This window comes from Haematobia irritans, chromosome 1, assembly GCF_050003625.1.
Source record: "Haematobia irritans isolate KBUSLIRL chromosome 1, ASM5000362v1, whole genome shotgun sequence".
In the NCBI taxonomy this organism is placed as follows: domain Eukaryota; kingdom Metazoa; phylum Arthropoda; class Insecta; order Diptera; family Muscidae; genus Haematobia; species Haematobia irritans.
Window position 1 is genome coordinate 261,656,159 of NC_134397.1, and position 16,145 is coordinate 261,672,303.

Here is a 16,145-nt window from a genome sequence, read left to right on the forward strand (position 1 = left end):
TTTAATATACGAATGCTATAATAAGTTCGTCTTGTTTTTTGCCATAGTCACTATTCTTCTATGACTGCCCCAATAGATCAAAAAAATCAATCTCAAGTGTGGTCCTTCAGTCGATGGCGCAAAAACAAACCCACACACATGGAGATGCTTGGACATCGATTTCTGTGTAGCAACCACAAAATTTTTGTATATTTTTTTTTTTTGGCATGAATTTTATTGTTTCGTTTAGAATTTCCGGTTTTTATGCAACTGTCCTATATTAGAGATAAATGCATATTGTGCACAATGGGTTGATGTTACAATGTTAAAATATTAAGATTTGATGTTTGAAAGGAAAAAATTCTTTAATTTTTATGCCCTCGACAACTGCCAGATTATAGTAAATTTCGTAGGTTGTGACTATTTGAAACAGAATTTTACGATCCATCATTATATCTATATAGAATTTCCAGGTGAGTGTTACAGATCGCAATTTTGGGTGCATAAATAAGCAGAATTGTCAATTATGAAATGAAGATCAGTCAGCATTACAAAAGCTACCAATGCATCCAGTAATTTTCAATTTGTTTTCATTTCTTCTTTTTAATTTTGTTTTTTTTTTTTTTAATTATTACCGATATACTACCGCAGAGCATATTTTTTAATTTTTTTTGTTTTTTTTTTTTTATAACAACTTGTCAAAAATTTATTTGGGATTTTTGTGAGGAATTTTAGTTTAAATTGAGGAATTTTGGGGTTTAGATTAGGTTAGGTGGCAGCCCGATGTATCAGGCTCACTTAGACTATACAGTCCATTGTGATGCCACATTGGTGAATTTTGGGTATGAAATCGTCCTAAGTTGGGGAGAAGAGCCAGACAAATACTGGCAACACTGGTTGTTGTTTTTTGTGATAACGCATGGTGTAATTTTATAGTTGTCAGATTGATATCGTATATTCTCCGTTTGATAACATATGTGTGTTGATTTACCTTCATGAATGAAATGTGAACGTCATTCTCATGATTATTTCTGCACAGAAAAAAAAATTAATTAAAGTCTTAATTGAGTTTTAAAAAATATTCAATAAAAAATTTAATTGATTCAACATTTTTTTTTAATTGAAGCAAAAATTATTAGTATCAATAATTTTTAATTGGATCAATTATTTTTTAATTAGCTTTAAATTAATTTTGTAATTGATACTATCATTTCTGTGATTGAAGACATTTCAATTAAAAACTTAATTGGATCAATTGATTTCGTGATTGAATCAGATTTGTTTGTGGGTATGTGTGCGTATAGATTTGTAAAATTCTGGGTGTATAAATTCTTGATATAATTTTCCGCAAATTTAGTAGCTTTGTATCCATAGCAAAAATAATCTCTGTAACATATTTACCAAAAGATCCAATGAAATTTGCTAAACTTTTTTGAAGACAAGAAAAAGAAGGGCGAAGAAAGGGTGAACATATTTTGTATTTTCTTTTTTTTTTCGGACGTACACCTAAAAATTAATTAGCAGTAAATTATCTGTTCTCGGTAATGCTGGTAACATGACTACGTTTTTTAAACTTTTCAAAGTGGTTTCACATGAAGTGTGATCGCAATTGCCACAGTTGGTAGAATTCTACCAAATATGGTAGACTGTTTGATAGATTGGTAGAATTCTTGATGTTTTGGTAGAAATTTTCTATAGAAATAAATTTTTCAAAAATTTTTCTATAGAAATAAAATTTTGACAACATTTTCTATAGAAATAAAATTTTGACAAAATTTTCTATAGAAATAAAATTTTGACAATATTTTCTATAGCAAAAAAAAAAAATTTGACAAAATTTTCTAGGGAAATAAAATTTTGACAAAATTTTCTAGGGAAATAAAATGTTTTCAAAATTTACTATACAAATAAAATATTTACAACATTTTCTACATAAATAAAATTTTGACAAAATTTTCCATGGAAATAAAATCTTTCACAAAAATTTCTATAGAAATAACATAGAATTTTGACAACAATTTTCTATAGAAATACAATTTTGACAACAAAAAACAAAATTTAAAAAAATTTTTATAGCAATAAAATAGTGACAAAATTTTCTATAGAAATAAAATTTGGTTGTTGTTGTTTTGATTACAGCTTAAAACCATGCATTGACTAAACTACAAGTGTAGCTTAACCAACAGAGGAAAATAATGTTTGTCAATTTTATTTGGGCAAAGCCCTATAGACTGCGAGATGGTTGGATGGACGCCCGTTTCGGAATTACCACACTCCTCATCAGCATCCTCTACTTGCAGCAAAACTATAAATTCAGGCAGTTCACTAAAACCAAAAGTAAACCACACTTGAACCTTCCGAAAACAGGTTTTACATGATAGCCGGCTTATGCCGAAATAAATTCGTACAAACATATCTCTTTTCTTTGCCACCGTTAAATTATCGATTTGAGTGCAGTTGGCTGGGTTTATTTTGAGTGTGCTTCCTCTTTTTTCATTCGTTTTGTTTTGTTATTGTTGGTGTTTTTCTTTAATCAAATAAATTTGACAAACATTCTTTTCCTCTGTTGGTTAAGCTACACTTGTAGTTTATTCAATACATGGTTTTAAGCTGAAATCAAAACAACAACAATGATTAAAGAAAAAAACCAACAATTACAAAACAAAACGAAGGAAATAAAATGTTGACAAAATTTTCTATAGCAACAGAAATTTGACAAAATTTTCTATAGAAATAAAATTTTGACAAAATCTTCTAGGGAAATTTTGGCAAATTTTCTATGGAAATAAAATATTTCAACAAAAATTTCTATAGAAATAATATTTTGACAAAATTTTCTAAGGAAATAAATTTTTAACAAAATTTACTATAGAAATAAATTTTTGACAAAATTGTCTATAGAAATAAAATATTGACCAAATTTTCTATAGGAAAAAAATTTTGACAAATTTTTCTATGTAAATAAAATTTTGACAAAATTTTCTATAAAAATAAAATTTTGACAAAATTGTCTATAGAAATAAAATTTTGACAAAATTGTCTATATACATAAAATCTTGACAAAATATTCTAGGGAAATAAAATTTTTACAAAATTTACTATAGAAATAAAATAATGACAAAATTTTCTATGCAAATAAAATTTTCTATGGAAATACAATTTTCCAACAAAAATTTCTATAGAAATAAAATTTTGAAAAAATTTTCTAGGGAAATAAAATTTTTACAAAATTTACTATAAAAATAAATTTTTGACAAAATTTTCTATAGAAAAAAAATTTAACAAAATTTTCTATAAAAATAATATTTTGACAAAATGTTCTAGAGAAATAATATTTTGACAAAATTTTCTACAGCAATAGAAACTTGACAAAATTTTCTATAGAAATAAAATTTAGAAATATAATTTTTTAGAGAAATAAAAATTTGGCAAATATTTTTTTATGGAAATAAAATTTTTCAACAAAAATTTCTATAGAAATAAAATTTTGACAAAATTTTGTAGGGAAATAAAATTTTTACAAAATTTACTATAGAAATACATTTTTGACAAAATTGTCTGTAGAAATAAAATATTGACAAAATTTTCTATAGAAATAAAGCTGTGACAAAATTTTCTATGTAAATAAAATTTTGACAAAAATTTTCTATAGAAATAATATTTTGCCAAATTTTTCATTGAAATAATATTTTCACAAAATTTTCTATAGAAAAAAATATTGATAGAAATAAAATTTTGACAAAATTTTCTATAGAAATAAACTTTTGACAAAATTTTCTAGGGAAATAAAATTTTCTATAGAAATAGAAATAGAATTTTGACAACATTTTCAATAGAAATAAAATTTTGACAAAATATTCCAAAGAAATAAAATTTTGACAAAATTTTCTATAGAAATAAAATTTTGACAAAATTTTCTATAGAAATAAAATTTTGACAAAACTTTCTATAGAAATAAAATTTTGACAAAATTGTCTACAGCAATAAAATTATGACAAAATTTTCTATAAAAATAAAATTTTGACAAAATTTTCTATAAATACAATATCTTTTAAAATTTTATTTGTTTTATTAAAGAAAACAGCCAATATCTAGTTTAATTAAAATCTTGTTAATTATTTTAAAATGATCACTTCTTTATTCGGAATTCCAATTATATATTTTAAGGCTAAAACTAAAATTTGTTTATTTCACATTACAAATATTCCCTGTGACTCGTTTAAATTGTTTCTAAACAATACAAATTAATTTTCCATTTTATAAATTACCAAATTAATTTATTAAGATAACCAATGACTAAGGCTTTCCCTCTTTGATGTTCTCATTTGTATGACTGATAAATCTTTGAAAAATACAAAAAAAAATGTATTAACATATCTTCCCATGAGAAGACAGAAACATATATGCATTAAGCAAAAACATACATATTAACAAAATTATGTATATTTGTGTATGTTAACCGCAAAATGTAAATTCATAAAAAGCAACAAGAAATGACTACTAAATGTCGGACAGAATGATTAATATGCAGGTGGTTTAAACAATTAGAAGACAAGCGTGTGTGAGTGTGTGAGTGTGTGGGTGTATTTTTTTGTTTTTCTTTTTTTTTTTAATGACCGATGAAAGGAAATCCTTTAATATGCAGATGTGTGAAGAAACAAAAATCCAATGGTTATATTTCCGACAGCAACAACAACTAAATTACTTTAGTCCGAGTACAAAAAAAAGAGAAAATAAAAATAACACATACACTCATACGGAAGAATCATCCACATTTTATCAACTGATAAATCATCACTGATTAATGATTGTTGAGTTGAGAATAGCAGAATACTAAAGAGCCTACTACATTCTCTCTTTATTATGGAATGGACGAAACAACTAATCCATTAATGGTATTCACATATATTTATATATATATTTTTTTAATGACTTTTAAATAAACCTAAAAAGGTAATCCCTTTACAACTTTATTATTTTTTTTTTTTTTTTGATGTTCCTTTCAATTCAATATATTTCAATACATAATACACCTAGAGAAATGGTTGGAATGCGGTCATGACAAGAAGATGGCTTTAATTGAAGTCAATTAAAAAATTAGTTGATACTATTAATTTATGTGATTGAGTTTTGTTTCAATTAAAACATTTGTTGAATCAATTAAATTTTTAATTGAATAACTCAATTAAGTCATTAATTGGAAAAATGTTCGTGACATATTTTTTTTTGTGCTAGATAATTTAAATGAAACAGAAGAAAAAAGTATACACAGTTTAAAGACACACGTCTTTGAACTAGGTGAGGTGTAGTGGCAGCCTGATATTTCAGGCTCACTTAGACTATGTAGTCCATTGTGTTACCACAATGGTGAAGTTCTCTCCTATCACTGAGTGCTGCCCGATTCTATGTTAAGTTCAATGACAAGGGACATCCTTTTTTTATAGTCGAGTCCGAACAGCGTTCCACATTGCAATGAAACCACTTAGAGAAGTTTTGAAACACTCTGAAATGTCACCAGCATTACTGAGGTGGTATAATCCACCGCTGAAAAACTTTTTGGAGTTTGGTCGAAACTGGGTTAGAACCCAGATTTTGTATTCTAATTTTAATCTTGTTGATCCCAGATTTAAAGCCAGATAGGTTGCTTAAAACGTCTTTATTTTAAAGAAGCCGCACCTTTGGATCGAAAGCAATTCCAAAATCCTTAAGGGAAGGTAAAAATCTTTGGATCCAAGTAAACTTTTTTGAGTGTATATTTTTGTCCCGGAACCAGTAATATTACATATGTGATCGGTGCCATTATATATAATCGAACATATATATTCTATATTTGAGCAATTTTTCCATTTCAAAATCAGTGTCATCAAGCGAACAATGCCGCCTGAAAATATGCAACGATTATATTCTATAGTAGTTTAATGGGGTTCTCCTATGAACGGTTAATATCAAGGATTGATTTTCAATGAAATGGTGAAAAAAATGATTGTTGTATTAATTTAGATCTAATTAAAAAATAAACGCAACTTCAAAAACATACAAATTTCATTTAATTCATATTTTTTCCGTTTATAGAAATATGTGCCACATTTTTAAAGTATGTGTTACTCTTTATATTTCAAGTGACTGAGTTTAGTAATTTTCAATGTTAAGGCTGGTTGAGGATGAAATTCTACGGCAATATAGAAATCGCGGGTTGCCTGTAAATGTGTTGCAAGTTCCAATTATGGACTTCGGTTAATCAAGTACAACTTGGTGCTTTCTGGCATTTTCATTTAGTGTTTTTGGGGCTTTTTTCATTTTGAACAGTATTAAGTTTAATTGATACAAAAATTTGGATTAGGCTTTCAAGAGCTTAAGAAACTCAACTTTATTACCAAATATAGAATTTGATTGTTGTGGTATAGATTATTTTTAAAATAATATTGTTATTTAGGTCTAGCGACGAATACCGAATTTTTGAACTTGATAAAGATGTCATTAAAAAGGATTGTATTAAATTCACAAAAGCACGCATAACTGAAATAAGCAATAAACTCCTTCCATATATTAATATTTTGAAAGTTGAAAGATATTACTGATCAAAATGAATTGGATGAAAGCATTAAAACTGATCAAGGTGTATACTTGAATAGTGGTTCATAACTTCATAAAATTACAAATTCAATACACAAAAGTTTTATAATATATCTTTGGAAATTTTTTTTAGTATAGCATTTAATTTACGATTTTGTAGTGGGAAGTCGTATGATAGCATTTATAATATATTTTTGATGTTTTTTGGCTTTGGGGAGTTGGCAACACTGAATGGAACTATCTGTCTGATCGGTAACGCATGACATCAGAATTCTCGTTCTTATGAGTATGCCAATAATTGGTTCGATTTGTGGATTGGGTACGAAGACGAATCGTTTTTTGTCCGCAAGATGCCAGAGAGATTGAAACAATTAGTAACTAGCGATGGCCAATACATTGATTGATAAGTCTGTTACATTTTTTCACGGAATAAATTCTCAAATATTTGAAGAAATCTCGCAAATTTAATTTGCGCTCCCACATGTTGCCAGAGTTGTCATGTGTTCCCCGAAAAGTTGTAGAAATAATTTTGTAATGTGAAGCGTTATCATCCATGCTATTGAACGTTAATTATGAGAGCCGATTATGAGCACAATTCAGTTTTTATAATAATCTCTTGGAAAATAATGTAGATGGGATTCATGGCAATAATGCCATTTAAAAAATGGGAAAATTTCTATGGTAAAAATAATTAAAATAAAATGTATATAGTATTATTTTGCAGAATCGATTTCAACAAAATGAAATTTATTATTTCAGTTTTACATTAATGTTTTTATACCCTGCGCCACACTGGAACAGGGTATTATAAGTTAGTGCATATGTTTGCAACACCCAGAAGGAGACGTGATAGACACAAGGTGTTTTTGGCAAAAATGCTCAGGGTGGGCTCCTGAGTCGATATAGCCAGGGGGCTATATATAAAGGGGGCTATATATAAAGGTTTGTGCCAAATACATACATTTAAATGTCACTCGATCTGGACAGAATTTGATAGACTTCTACAAAATCTATAGACTCAAAATTTATGTCGGCTAATAGGGTGGAACACAATGATAGTAAAAAACAAGTAAAGAAAGTCTTCAGTCGGGCGGGGCCGACTGTATTATACCCTGCACCACTTAGTAGATCTAAATTTTCGATACCATATCACATCCGTCAAATGTGTTGGGGGCTATATATAAAGGTTTGTGCCACATACATACATTTAAATGTCACTCGATCTGGACAGAATTTGATAAACTTTTACAAAATCTATAGACTCAAAATTTAAGTTGGCTAATGCACTGAGGTGGAACACAATGTTAGTAAAAAAAATATGGGAAATATTTAAATCTGAAGCAATTTTAAGGAAACTTCGCAAAAGTTTATTTATGATTTATCGCTCGATATATATGTATTAGAAGTTTAGGAAAATTAGAGTCATTTTTACAACTTTACGACTAAGCAGTGGCGATTTTACAAGGAAAATGTTGATATTTTGACCATTGTCGAAATCAGAAAAACATATATATGGGAGCTATATCCAAATCTGAACCGATTTCAACCAAATTTAGCACACATGACTATATTACTAATTGTACTCCTAGTGCATAATTTCAAGCAAATTGGGCCAAAACTCTGGCTTCTGGGCCATATAAGTGCATATCGGGCGAAAAATATATTTGGAAGCTATATCTAAATCTGAACCGATTTCAATCAAATTTGGCACACATGACTATACTACCAATTGTACTCCTTGTGCAAAATTTCAAGCTAATCGGCATAAAACTCTGGCTTCTGGGTCCATATAAGTGCATATCGGGCGAAAGATATATATGGGCTATATCTAAATCTGAATCGATTTCAACCAAATTTGGCACGCATAGCTACAATGCTAAATCTACTCCATGTGCAAAATTTCAACCAAATTTGGCCAAAACTCTGGCTTTTAGGACCATATTAGTCCATATCGGGCGAAAGATATATATGGGAGCTATATCTAAATCTGAACCGCTTTCAATAAAATTTTGCACACTTGACTAAACTACTAATTGTACTCCTACTGTAAAATTTCAACCAAATTCAGCCAAAAATCTGGCTTCTGGGGCCATATAAGTCCATATTGGGCGATAGATATATATGGGTGCTATATCTAAATCTGAACCGATTTCAATCAAATTTTGCACACTTGGCTATAGGACTAAATGTTATGTTTGTACAAAATTTCAAGCAAATCGGAATAAAACTCTGGCTGCTGGGTCCATATTAGTGCATATCGGGCGAAAGATATATATGGGAGCGATTTCTTCCAAAATCAATAGGGTTCTATTCTGACCCAAATTAGGAACATGTGCCAAATTTTAAGGCAATTGGACTTAAATTGCGACCTAGACTTTGATCACAAAAATGTGTTCACAGACAGACGGACGGACGGACAGACGGACATGGTTATATCGACTCAGGGACCCACCCTGAGCATTATTGCCAAAGACACCATGTGTCTATCTCGTCTCCTTCTGGGTGTTACAAACATATGCACTAACTTATAATACCCTGTTCCACAGTGTGGCGCAGGGTATAAATATGGGAAACATTTAAATCTGAAGCAATTTTAAGGAAACTTCGCAAAAGTTTATTTATGATTTATTGCTCGACATATATGTATTAGAAGTTTAGGAAAATTAGAGTAATTTTTACAACTTTTCGAATAAGCAGTGGCGATTTAACAAGGAAAATGTTGGTATTTTGACCATTTTTGTCGAAATCAGAAAAACATATATATGGGAGCTATATCTAAATCTGAACCGATTTCAACTAAATTTGGCTCGCATAGCTACAATGCTAATTCTACTCCCTGTGTAAAATTTCAACTAAATCGGAGTTAAAATTGGCCTCTGTGGTCATATGAGTGTAAATCGGGCGAAAGCTATATATGGGAGATATATCCAAATCTGAACCGATTTCAACCAAATTTGGCACGCATAGTTACGAAAGCTATATATGGGAGCTATATCTAAATCTGAACCGATTTGGCTGATATTTTGTAAGTTTTTCGAGACTCATAAAATATTCGGATGTACGGAATTTGAGGAAGATCGGTTGATATACACGCCAATTATGACCAGATCGGTGAAAAATATATATGACAGCTATATCTAAATCTGGTACGATTTTTTCCAAAATCAATAGGGATCGTGAGCCGAAACAGGACCCTATACCAAATTTTAGGACAATCGGACTAAAACTGCGAGCTGTACTTTGCACACAAAAATACACCAACAGACAGACAGACAGACGAACATCGCTAAATCGACTCAGAATTTAATTCTAAGCCGATCCGTCTATGATTACTCCTTCTTGGCGTTAGATACAAATGCATAAAACTTTTTATACCCTGTACCACAGTAGTGGTGAAGGGTATAAAAATGTTAAAAAAGAACATTTGCAAAGAACGTTTTTTCAAAATTTTGTTTTTTTTTTTTTGCGTTTTTTCTTAAAAGATACAGTGCGTATTACTCAAAGTTTTTAGAGAATAGAGATATTTATACACTACACAAATTTTTTTACCAATATTCCTTTTATTTATGGTAAACAATAATTATTCTCTAATTTGTAGGTTTTTTAATTATCGGGCAAAATTTCATTTAAATTTTGGTCTCAGTTTACACAGAAATACTTTAGATTTTCTGGAAAAAAAAACATTTTTTAAACTGCGTTGTTATGTTTTAAATCCGACAAACCTAAATTCGTAGAATTCGGTCAAAATGATACAGTGCGTATTTAATGGTTAAAGTTAACTAAAGTTGCAATCAGTTCTCTGAATTATAAATGGTGGTTAAAAAAATAAAAAAATTGAACTTGTCGTTTACTGGTAGTGCAATCTGGAATCAATTGGTTTCATCCAATGACAAACCCATCTAAAATTGGCCAATTTGTAACTCAAAAGTAATCAAGAGAGGAACTACTTCTTTTAGTTGGAATTACAGATTCGGGTCTGTTGTTATTTCTTAGAGGGAATCTCATTGCTACTTCTATATACGTATGTGTATAATACATACACATGTGTGAGTGTGTACAATAATATCTATTACATATAATAATAACTAAATACATGATTAACAACAAAACGAAAAAAGAGCAATAAAAATTGATTACATTTACTTTGTTCACAAATACTTACCGAATTAATAGTGGCCATGACGACGGCAAACAAGGACGAGGAGTAGGAGGTGGTATTGGTGGTGGTGGTGGTGGTACACAACAACAACACTAAACACGCTGGATGATAACGATGGCTATGACGATGAAGTTGATAATGTTTGTTTCTATGTTTGGTAGGAGCGAGCCTTTTATTTTATCAGGATTATTTCTAATTTTGGACGATCGATTTTATTCGCTTGATTTATTTTTTTTATTGTGGGCTGTTTCTATTTTTTAGCTTTTTTTTTTTTTTTTTAATTCGTTAAATGTTGATGATGATGCTTTTTCGTTTTTGGTGGTTATGGCTGTTAGGGTGGCTAAGCAGGATTTATGATATCAGTATATATATATTTTTTTTTATTTTCTGACTTTGGTTTTTCTTTTCGGATGTTTTAGGCTATTTTCACTTGTGATGGCTATTTAGCGTTAACGTGGCTGAGATTGAGGCTAAGACTGTGGCTGTTGTGGTGGCTGTTCTGTTGTTCGTGGCTGTGACTGTGATGGTGGTAGTAATGGTGGTTTTGATGATGCTGATGATTATGGTTGTGGTTGAGGTGGTTGTGGTGGTGGCTGAGGGGGACGACAACGACAACAACAACATAAATCATAAAATCTGCAAAAACATATAATAAAAAAAAGAAAAAAAGAAGAAAATGAAACATAATCAGAATAAATGACATTTCACGAATATTTAAGTAAAAAATTAATATGAATTAATTTCTTGTTTTTGGTTTGTATGTTTTTTTTTACACTTAAAAACATAAATGAAATAAATTTAAATATTAATAAAATACTTAAGCTATTATGAATATTGATTTTATGGAAATTACTTATATATGACACACGTATTGTTTTTTTTTTTTATAATTATGAAATGTACGTTTGTATGTGTTTTTTTTAATTTTAAAAACATAATAAAATACTTAAACTAGTATGAATATTGATTTTATGAAAATTATTTATATTATTTGTGGTATTTTTCTTTACTAATTATAACATCATATATTTTCTATAGAAATAACATTTTCTATAGAAACAAAATTAACACCAAGTTTTCTATAGAAATAAGAATTTTGATAAAATTTCCTATAGCAATAAAATTTTGACAAAATTTTTTATTGAAATAAAATTTTAACAAAATTTTCTATAGAAATAAGAATTTTGACAAAATTGTCTATAGCAATAAAATTTTGACAAAATTGTCTATAGAAAAAACTTTTAACACAATTTTTTATAGAAGCAAAAGTTTTGATAAAATTTTCTATAGAAATAAAATTTTGACAAAATTGTCTCTAAAAATAAAAATTTGACAAAATTTTCTATAAAAATAATATTTTCTATAGAAATAAAAACTTAAAAAAAAAAAAATTATATTTATATTTTATATATTTAAAGAAATGAATTTTGACCAAATTTTCCAACGAAATAAAATTTTAACACAAATTTGACAAAATTTTTTATAGATATAAAATTTTAACACAATTTTCCATAAAAATACAATTTTAACAAAATTTTCTATAGAACTAAAATTTTTACAAAATTTTCCAAAGAAATAAAATTTTGACAAAAATTTCCAAAGAAATAAAATTTTGACAAAATTTTCCAAAGAAATAAAATTTTAACAAAATTGTCGATACAATAAAAATTTGAAAAATTTTCCAAAGAAATAAAATTTTGACAAAATTGCCTATACATATATATATAAAATTTTAACAAAATTTTCTAGAAATAAAAAATTTGACAAAATTTTCTATATAAATATGAATTTTGACCAAATTTTCCAACGAAATAAAATTTTGACAAAATTTTCCAAAGAAATAAAATTTTAACAAAATTGTCGATACAATAAAATTTTGAGAACATTTTCTACAGAAATAAAATTTTGACAAAATTCCCTATATATATATATATATATATAAAATTTTAACAAAATTGTCTATAGAAATAAAAAATTTGACAAAATTTTCTATATAAATAAAATGTTAACAAAATTTTCCAAAGAAATGAATTTTGACCAAATTTGCCATCGAAATAAGATTTTAACACAATTTTGACAAAATTTTCTATAGATATAAAATTTTAACACAGTTTTCCATAAAAATAAAATTTAGACAAAATTTTCTATAGAACTAAAATTTTTACAAAATTTTCAAAAGAAATAAAATTTTGACAAAAATTTCCAAAGAAATAAAATCTTGACAAAATTTTCCAAAGAAATAAAATTTTGACAAAAATTTTTTAAAGAAAAAAAAATTTACAAAGTTATCCAAAGGAATAAAATTTTATCAAACTTTTCGATACAATAAAATGTTGACAAAGTTTTCCAAAGAAATAAAATTTTAACAAAAATTGTTGATACAATAAAATTTTGACAAAATTTTCTATAGGAATAAAATTTTAACAAAATTTTCTATAGAAATAAAAAATTTGACAAAATTCTCTATAGGAATAAAATTTTAACAAAATTTTCTATAGAAATAAAAAATTTGACAAAATTCTCTATAGAAATAAAATTTTAACAAAATTTTCTATAGAAATAAAAAATTAGACAAAATTTTCTATATAAATAAAATTTTACAAAATTAAAAAAAATAATGAGAAAATCTTCTAACGAAATAAAATTTTAACCTAAATATAAATATAAATAAAAATTTAACAAAATTTTCAAAAAATAAAATTTTGACAAAATCTTCCAACGAAATAAAATTTTGACAAAATTTTCATAGAATTAAAATTGTGACAAAATTTTCTATAGAAATAATCAACGAAAAACTGAAAGAATATTAAAAAGTATTATTTAAGGATTACATCTCTAAAATAAAAATATATTGCTTGAAATAATCGCAATTTTAAATTCTTTTCCATTAAATTTAAGTGTCTTGATTATTAGGCACTATTTCCTGAATGCACCGAAACTATTTTCGAACTAAATAATATTTTGAAATTCTAATCACGATTCTTAAAATTTGGTTAATCCTTGCAATTTGCTCTTCCAGAAGCCAAAAAATAGGATTGATTTCAACACTACGAATTTTGTCATGACCAAAAATATACATATAATCTATGGGGCCTTAGACCAATAGTTCGATGCATTATGCACACAATGACAAAATTAGTATATCCCATGGCGGAGTGTTTAAAAATATTTGATATGGTCTCTTATGATATTTTATTTATTTAGTAAGCCACAAAATATCATCGCACGTGTAACGAACTATGAATCTTAACTAATATCAACTTCCCCACCTTTTCCTACGCATTAAACAGAAAAGAATCGCCCGCATTAACGATTGATTTATTTGCATGAGACAATGAAGTATGTGGCAGGCGTTAGATATTCATAGCAGCAAAGCAATAGCGGATACATTCAAACAGATACACACATATTAGATAGATAGCCAGTGGTTATTAGCAGTAGGACTATGGTAGCTATGTCTAAGGCCTTAATACCGGTTTAGGGTTTCAATTCAATATAATATAAAGTAAACAGAAAAAAACATATTCTGATTCCATCACGAAACTAATTGATACACAATTTTCTATAGAACTAAAATTTTTATACAATTTTCTAAGGAAATAAATTTTTTATAAAATTTTCTATGGAAATAAAATTTTTACAAAATAAAATTTTCTTGAAATAAAAAAATTTTCCATAGAAATGAAATTTGGCAAAATTTTCTAGGAATAAAATTTTGACAGAAATAGAAAATTCTGTCAAAATTTTATTCCTAGAAAATTTTGCCAAATTTCATTTCTATGGAAAATTTTTTTATTTCAAGAAAATTTTATTTTTCACAAAAATTTTCTATAGAAATAAAATTTTGACAAAATTTTCTGTAAAAATATTTCACAAAATTTTCTAAAGAAATAAAATTTTGACATAATCTTCAATAGAAACAACATTTAGACAAAATTTTCTATAGAAATAAAATTTTGACATAATCTTCAATAGAAACAACATTTAGACAAAATTTTCTAAAGAAATAAAATTTTGACATAATCTTCAATAGAAACAAAATTTTGATCAAATTTTCTATAGAAATAAAATTTTGACAAAATTTTCTATAGAAATAAAATTTTTACACAATTTTCTATAGAAATAAAATTTTGACAATATTTTCTATAGAAATAAAAATTTTCTGCAGAAATAGATTTTTCACAAAATTTTCTATAGAAATAAAATTTTGACAAAATGTTCTATAGAACTAAAATTTTGAAAAAAATTTCTATAGAAATAAAATTTTGACAAAATTTTCTATAGAAATAAAAATTTTTTGCAGAAATAGGTTTCTGACAAAATTTTCTATACAAATACAATTTTTATTGTTGTTTGGTCTCAGCTTAAAGCCATTTATTGACTAAACTACAAGTGTAGCTTAACCAACAGAGGAAAAGTATGCTTGTCAAATTTATTTGGGCAAAGCCCTATAGACTGCAATATGGTTGGATGTACAGCTGTTTCGGAATTACCACATTCCTCATCAGCATCCTCTACTTGCAGCAAAACTATCAACCAATTATCAGAATAAATTCGGGTAATTCACTCAACCCAACGTGACATACACTTGAACCCTCCGAAAAAGGGTTTAATAGTTTAATTTTTACAAAATGTTCTATAGAAATAAAATTTTGACAAAATTTTCTATAGAAATAAAAATTTTCTGCAGAAATAGATTTTTCACAAAATTTTCTAAAGAAATAAAATTTCGACAAAAATTTTCTACAGAAATAAACTTTTGACAAAATTTTCTATAGAAATAAAATTTTGACAAAATTTTCTATAGAAATAAAATTCTGACAAATTTTTCTATAGAAGTAAAAATTTTCTGCAGAAAATGTTCTATAGAAATAAAATTTTGACAAAATGTTCTATAGAAATAAAATTTTTACAAAATTTTCTATAGAAATAAAAATTTTCTGCAGAAATAGATTTTTCACAAAATTTTCTATAGAAATAAAATGTTGACACAATTTTCTACAGAAATAAAATTTTGACAAAATGTTCTATAGAAATAAAATTTTGACAAAATTTTGTATAGAAATAAAATTTTGACAAACTTTTCTATAGAAATAAACATTTTCTGCAGAAATAGATTTTTGACAAAATTTTCTATAGAAATAAAATTTTTACAAAATGTTCTATATATTTAAAATTTTGAAAATTTTTTCTATAGAAATAGAATTTTGACAAACTTTTCTTTAGAGACAAAATGTTCTATGGAAACAAAATTTCGACAAAGTTTCTATAGAAATAGAATTTCAGCAAAATTTTCTATAGAAATAAAATTTTGACAAAATGTTCTATAGAAATAAAATGTTAACAAAATTTTGTATAGAAATAAAATTTTGACAAACTTTTCAATAGAAATAAACATTTTCTGCATAAATAGATTTTTGACAAAATTTTCTAT

At 26.8% G+C, this 16,145-nt stretch overlaps 1 protein-coding gene across 4 annotated transcripts in view; it reads right to left on the reverse strand.

Moving 5' to 3' along the window:
- LOC142221654 (uncharacterized) overlaps positions 1-16,145 on the reverse strand; it is a 281,060-nt gene that overhangs the window by 84,506 nt on the left and 180,409 nt on the right. For all 4 annotated transcript variants that reach the window (XR_012718177.1, XM_075291417.1, XM_075291410.1 and 1 more), the window contains exon 3: positions 10,715-11,347. Coding sequence is in view for 3 of the 4 variants with exons in the window: in XM_075291417.1 (XP_075147532.1) it covers positions 10,715-10,732 (18 nt within the window). In the remaining variant the exon portion in view is untranslated. The remainder of the gene's footprint in view (positions 1-10,714; positions 11,348-16,145) is intronic.